The sequence below is a fragment of the Gorilla gorilla genome, chromosome 1 (genome assembly GCF_029281585.2).
Source record: "Gorilla gorilla gorilla isolate KB3781 chromosome 1, NHGRI_mGorGor1-v2.1_pri, whole genome shotgun sequence".
Taxonomy (NCBI): Eukaryota; Metazoa; Chordata; class Mammalia; order Primates; family Hominidae; genus Gorilla; species Gorilla gorilla.
In genome coordinates, this window is record NC_073224.2 from 220,556,128 (window position 1) to 220,563,053 (window position 6,926).

Genomic DNA, 6,926 nt, shown 5'->3' on the forward strand with positions numbered 1-6,926 from the left:
CTGGCGTGGCTTCAGTTGCGGCTGCCTTGGCCCTCCTGTCACCACGTTGTTTGGGAAGGCAGGGAGGTGCTCTCGGGTTTCACAGAATTGTTCACAAAATTAGTGGGGAGCCCAAGGGGTGGTGATGTGGTTTAGAGCAGCTCCCAGGCATGGGCAGAGCTGGCCGCCAATCCCTGGGTACTGGCTTCCTCCCTGCCTGTGGACTGTGGACGGGAAGGCGCCGGGAGCACAGATGGCAGGTGGGGTCTTGGCAGCCTGGAGCTCGCTCACTGATGCCCCAGAGCAGGCGTGTGCCACCCTCCAGTGGCCACACTGGGGACTGCAGGGCTGGCGGGTGGAGGGAGGGCGTGGGCCTCAGGGTTCCTGACCATTTGCCACTGCGCTGACCGACCTCCCTTCCAGGACATGGAAAATAAAATCAGAAGTACGCTGAACGAGATCTACTTTGGAAAAACAAAGGATATCGTCAATGGGCTGAGGTAATGTACCAGAAAGCACAAGCTTTAGAAGCCGACAGAGGGATTTGAACCCTGGTTCTGCCAGTTACTAGCTGTATGGTCTTGGGCCTCGGTGTCCTCATTGGTAGGCTGCAGTGCCCCTCTTCTGGGATGATCGTTATGCTGATTTTGGAAAGTAAAGTCCTGATGTGTCATCTGCACTCTCCGTGGCAGCTGTCGGTCCCTACCTGCACCGTTTGTTTTCTGGGGCACGTTCACCCTAACAGCCATTGGTGCCCTTGCCCCCGGAGCCTCCTCAGCCCTGCAGTTTGTCAGTCCCCGCTCAAAAATCTCCCCACCCTCCAGCCTGGGCCTAGGGGAGCTATGACACCACATTCCGGGCAGCCCGGCTGCCTCTGGCTGGCCTGCTCTCTGAGACAGCAGAGCGCAACGTGCAGGCAGGGCCCTCAGCCCGGGCCTTCTCAAGCCCCCAGCCTCCCTGACGCCACATGCAGGCAGGGCCCTCAGCCTGGGCGTTCTCAGGGGGCCCCAGCCTCTCTGACGTCCTCTGCCAGGGCTCTGCTGCCAGTGGCCAGTGTCCTGCACCATCCCTCCCACCTCATGCCCTCAGCTCTGCAGTGTCAGCCCAAACAAAAGGCGGGGGCTCTCTGGACCCCCCAGGTCCACGGCGGACAGAGCAGGAGGCAGGCCTCTGACATGAGGCCAGAGCCCAGCTGGGGGCAGTAAACGGCTGTGGAGGGAGCACTGGCCTTGGAGTCAGGAGAGTCAGGAGGCCGGGATCTCCCCTAAGCTCTGTCATCCCGAGCTGCATGGCCTCTGGCACTCCTCGCAGAGGCTGTTGTCCAGTCGAGGAGGCACGGTCGGCTGAGATGATGAATCTAGAACACGCTCTGCAGTCCAACAGCACCGTGTGAGTCGGGCTGTGCTATGCCTTTAGCGGCCAGCCCTCTCACCCACTGCCGTGGTGCCCAGAGGAGAGGCAGGCTGCAGTCCTGGGGCTGCCCCAGCGCATGGACTGGGGTGGGCAACAGATTTCAGTCACCTGCTTTACAGTTTTAAAACACAGGAGGAGTCCTCTTTGGACCCTTGTCTTCTGATCTTCTGCCCACCTCGGGGAGGCTTGGTCTTCGTGACCTGTGACAGGGTTAAGGCCCAGTGGTCCCTAGTGTTAGGCCTGCCACCGGCAGCCACTGCCCGATACACCAAACACACTTTCCCGCCCAGCCAACCTGCACAGTCCCCAGGCAGTGGCTGGGAAGTGGGGGAGAGAAGCAGAAGAGCCTGCGGGTGGTGGTGGCGAGCCCCTGAATACCACGACCACCGCCAGCGTGGGCCTCTGCAGCGGCCATACCACCCCACACCCCAGAGCCGCCGCGGCATCCCCCCTTCCGCCTCGTGGGTCTCCCTGAATTTCCTCCTCAGCTGTGGCCCCCTGCGTTCCTGGCTTCTCGTCGTTCTCTTCCCTCCCACTCCACTCATCTTGAACACTCTCTGTAGATCTATTGATGCTATCCCTGACAACCAAAAGTTTAAGCAGTTGCAGAGGGAGCTCTCTCAAGTGCTGACCCAGCGCCAGATCTACATCCAGCCTGATAATTAAGCCGATCCAGGTACCCTGCCTGAGAGCCGCGAGACCCTCCCCACTAAAACAGGACTCACCAACCCGCCGAGACCCTGCCGGTCCGGCTGCTGCTCCGCGGCCATTTAAACCACCACTAACCCCCACGTGTGCTCCCGGCCGGTGCACAGCCACATTCCCGTGTAGCCTCGGCCCCGTGTAACACGGCACCTATCACGTGTGTGTGCTTTCCACTCTGGGTGGAGGCTGGGTGTGGGGAAGACGGCTGATTTTTTGGCTTTTGCTTCTGAAGAAGCCCAGGCCAAGGGACGGATGCTGCCTCTCCAGCAGCAGCCACTTGCGTGCACTGGCCTGACTGTCCCCAGGGCAGGGGTCTGCCTGCCGTCCACCCCCGCATGCTTCAGAGGAGCCTCTGATGCTGGTGCAGGGATCCCAGAAGCCAAATAAGCCCCCCTCGCTCAGCGGCACATTGGCTGTCCAGGGCAAGCTGGCTTGGAAGGGTTGACCTCACTCTCTGATCTCTGAGTCTCTGGGGTTGGAGGGCAGAGTCAGGGCTGGACTCCACCCTGGCCGGCCCAGATGCTCTGCTGGAGCTGCCTGGACGCCCAGTGCCGACTCGGCCACAACCAGTATAACCTTCCGCCCCTAACGAGCTGCAGCTGTTCCTTTAAACAGGTTACGCTAATGGAAAGGAAAATAGTCTTGCTTGTTGGTAATGGCCAAGAACCATGACTTGAGCTTGTGACAGATCCAGATGTAGGGAAGGAGGCAGCATCCCTGGAGAGCAGGAGGGAAACTTGTTTGTAAAAAGAAGGCATTTGGAACCCTGCCAGCTGGGGCTGCAGAGCCCAGGTCCAGGGACTCCGCACTGAAGGCCCACCCCAGAAGGGGTGCAGCAGACTTTCCAAGGTGGAGGTGGGGTCAGGCACTTAGAAAACCAGGTGGAGCTGCTTTTCCGAGGCCGTGGGACTTAAGTGCACCAGTCTGGTCTGTGTGTGCCAACGTAAGGCCCAAGACTTGGGTCAGCCTCACAGTGTGGCCATCAGGCATTTCCATCATGGCACTGAGAAAAAACCCTTTTTAAGATACACCGTGATGGTGCACTTCCCTGGCCGCCCACTGGGGGCGTCCTGGCGTAGAAACCCGGGCAGCCAGGTCTGCTCAAGATGACTCCTCCCTCCCACAGAGTCGAGCACTGTCTCCAAGCGCTGATTCGAGGTTGCTTGGCCGTGACCTTCCCAAGCATTGTCCCTTACTTAAATAAGCCCCCTGCTCCTTCCGCCTTCCACCATTTCACTTCTAACTTCCTGTGTCTAACTTGATTCTGGCTCTGGAACTTTCTCCTTCGTGTGATCCAGCCAAGACCTGGCGGGCTTGGCTCTTCCTTCCCAGAAGAGCCAGTGACCACCCAGGCTAGAGGTCCTGTACAGGCGCTGCTGCTTTGCCCGCCGCATCTCCCGCTGGCCATGTTGACCTCCCGCTGTGAGCTTGGCAAGAAGCCCCTGGGGAATCGGCTGAGATTTGGAGCCTGGGGGCCGTAGGGGCTGATGCCTTTGGCCGCCGCAGAGCCAGGGACAGTCCTGGGAAGATACTCAGAAATGTGTATTTCCCCAGCATGAACCAAATGTCTTGCGTTTCTCCTGGGAGTTTTTTCAGTTGTATGCAGCTTGCTTCCAGGTCTTGTCTTACGGCACCTGCTGAGTATTTTGAGGGCTCTTCCTGTGACTTGTAGGGATTCGGTAGCCAGAACTCAGTCTGGGTGCTGTTGCTTCTCCTGGGCCCTGCTTCACTTCCATTTGCCCATTTTTGCTTGTGGGGATTGATTTTTCTGATTATTCCTTCCCATGGCTGGTGTGAATCAAACGTGAGAGTCCGGCTGAGTGCACTCTCCGTAGCACTCTTCTTGAGCAGCCCTCTACCCACTCTTTTCACTGCTTCTAAACTGTTATAAAACCTACATTTAGGAAGTCTTTGCCTAACCAATATGTTGGGTAAATTTGACAAAATGATTAAAGAATTGCTAGGAGGGCATTCCTCTGAGCCTCAGTTTCCTCATCTGTAAATTGGGTTGATAGCTTTTTTCTTTTTTAAGCCTTGACTTCGCTTTTTGTTGTTGTCGTTGTAGAGATGGGGTCTCACTATGTTGCCCAGGCTGGTCTCGAACTCCTGGCCTTAAATGATCCTCCCGCCTTGGCCTCCCAAAGTGCTGGGATTACAGGCTTGAGCCACCACATCCGGCCGGGTTGATAGTTGAGACTTCCCCAGGATGCCCGTGAGAATTAAATGAGATAATATATGTGAAAGGCGTTTTGTAAACTGTGAAATCTCCATAAGCCTTCATTGTTTCTGGCTTTGTTGATGAGCGTCCCCACACATACGTGAATGCGGTCGCCCTGAACGTTTCCCCACAAATCCAGAATTTGACAGAAGGGATCCCAGGGGCACTTGGCTGAACTGTGCCGCCCTTTGCAATCCAGGCTGAGGGGTTTTCTGGGCCAAGTTAACAGCGGATGGTGCCTCACACAGAGGCCTGAAAGCACCTGCTGCGCGGGCCATGAACACAGTGTGCTCAGACACGCGGAGACACTGGTTCTTACCCACTCCCAAGGGTGGGATAACGCTGCACCTTGCACTTGTGGGGTGAGGAATGAGGCTTCTGCTGGGCAGGGCCTGGGCAAGGGGGAAGCTTTTATAGAGGAACCCGCATGGCCCCAGAGTCCTCCCCTCTTAGCCCCTGGCCTGAGTCCCCAGCCAGCAACCCAGGGTAGCTGTTCTGAAGCAGAGGGGCTTTGTTCCATTGTGTTTGGAAGCCCAGAAGCCACCTTGTGGCTTAGGGTGACATAGGGGCCTACACACAGAGGAGTGAACTTAGGGTTCTAGGGACTATGGCCGGGTCACCGGTGGCCAGGGGCAGAGATGAGCACCTGTCCATGTAAGCCATATGCCAACCCCACAGGGCCTGGCAAGGTGCAGAGGGTGCAGGTCTCGGCCATGTGCCCCTTTGCCCCTTTCTGAGAGGGGCAGATGCCCAGCCCAGTGACCCAGAGCCTCACCCCAGGAGGCGGGTCCATGCAGCAAATCAGCCAGGCACTGGCATGGTGGCCCCCAGGCCTCCACCGCCTCACCAGTCCCTGTTCAATCTGCTGATAACGCCTTTCCTCCCTTGCAGGTCTGTGCAGACTTTTGCAGACAAATCAAAACAAGAAGCTCTGAAGAATGACCTGGTGGAGGCTTTGAAGAGAAAGCAGCAATGCTAAACCTCTGCTTCATGCTAACCAGACACGCCGTGCACTCGTTAGATTCCTTTCTTAGAAAACTCGTTTTCTGCTCCCTTCCCTCGTCCCTTCTCTCCCCGACAGGTCACATAACAGCTGCATCATTGACCGCACAGCGCCATCTCTCCCTGAGAATAAAGCCGATAGCCACCCTCCTCCGGCTCCGAGCCTGCTTCCGCCACACCTTGCTCTCAGTTCTCTCCACATTTCCATAGAGACCGTGTGGTTTTTGTTCACCCGGGCCCCCCGTCTTCCTCGCTGTCCCCCCATTTATAGGCATAAAATCCACTGTCTGCCAGCCTCCCTTCCCTCCCACCTTTTTGTTACATTGGTGTAAAAAATGTAAAACAAAAAAATTTTATGAACTAACTGTGGTGTGTGAAAGAGAGAAGAAAAACTGGAAATCTTATTCCGTGTGTGTTTGGGAGTTGCTTGGGGTTGGGGGTCGTGGGGACAGGGGACAGCTCTGGGAGCAGAGGTGGCCCTCGGTGCCATCCTGCGCAGACTCGCCCGTCCCACGGAGGCCGCGGGGTGGGGGCTGGGGAGGGGCCGCCGACCGTTCCGCTCTTCCGGCCAGGTGCTTTTCTGTCAATTTCTATGGAATGCAAAAGGAGGTTTTTGTTTTATTCTGTTTTTTTGTAAAGCTTAAGAAAAAAATCTACATCTTATACTTGAGCCTCCATACTTAAAAAAAGAAAAGAAAAGAAAAAAAAAATCAATAAAAAGAAACTGGGACGCAGTTAGCGCTGGCCTTCTGTGTTCCTTCTCGCCGGCCTCACTTTCCAAGCGCGTGCGGCCGTGGCCGTGGCCGTGGCCGTGGCCGTGCGCTGGCTCCAAGCTGGGACGTGTGTGGGCCCCGCTCACGGCAGCAAGGAAGTGTCCGGTCCCCAGCCCCGCCGCCCTGAAAACATACCAGGTATGTGATGAGGTGCAGGGTCCCTGTCCCTTTCCGCTCTCCGCCGTTGGAGGGCAGAGGCACCAGCAAACACTGTTCTGGCGCCGCCGCACGCACCTCCCCATGCACCTCCCGCCGCCTTCCCACTGTGCCTAGTACAGATGTGAGGCAGCCGAGGCTCAGTTGCAGTAACTCCGCCAAGGCTGCACAGAGCCACAGAGTCTGCCTTCTACCCTCCGAAATGCCCCAGGGAAGATCTGAAGCAGATCTCAAAGTCCCTGCCGAGACCATCCCCCCATCTGTCCGTGGCCAATCAGCGGGCTCCACAACCTGGCCAGCCCATCTGTTTGAGGGTCCCTGGGTCTGATGCAGCAGCTTTTTTTTTTTTTTTTTTTTTTTTTTTTTGAGACGGAGTTTCACTCTTGTTGCCCAGGCTGGAGTGCAATGGCATGATCTCGGCTCACCGTAACCTCCACCTCCCAGGTTCAAGCGATTCTCCTGCCTCGGCCTCCTCAGTAGCTGGCATTATAGGCATGTGCCACCATGCCCAGCTAACGTATTTTTAGTAGAGACGGGGTTTCTCCTTGTTGGTCAGGCTGGTCTCGAGCTCCCGATCTCAGGTGACCCTCCCGCCTCGGCCTCCCAATGTGCTGGGATTACAGGCGTGAGCCACCGCACCCGGCCGATGCAGTATCTTTATGGAGTGCAAGTGCCGTGGC

At 57.0% G+C, this 6,926-nt stretch overlaps 1 protein-coding gene across 6 annotated transcripts in view; it reads left to right on the forward strand.

Moving 5' to 3' along the window:
* CAPZB (capping actin protein of muscle Z-line subunit beta) overlaps positions 1-6,051 on the forward strand; it is a 146,544-nt gene extending 140,493 nt beyond the window's left edge. For 3 of the 6 annotated variants that reach the window (XM_004024786.5, XM_019011935.4, XM_055386250.2), the window contains 2 exons: positions 403-479; positions 5,207-6,051. In XM_004024786.5, coding sequence (XP_004024835.1) covers positions 403-479; positions 5,207-5,294 — 165 coding nt within the window. In that variant the 3' untranslated portion in view covers positions 5,295-6,051. Of the gene's footprint in view, positions 1-402; positions 480-1,955; positions 2,069-5,206 lie in introns of those variants that run through there. The other 3 variants (XM_055386213.2, XM_019011930.4, XM_055386230.2) reach the window with 1 other exon arrangement.
* Positions 6,052-6,926: the final 875 nt, after the last annotated feature.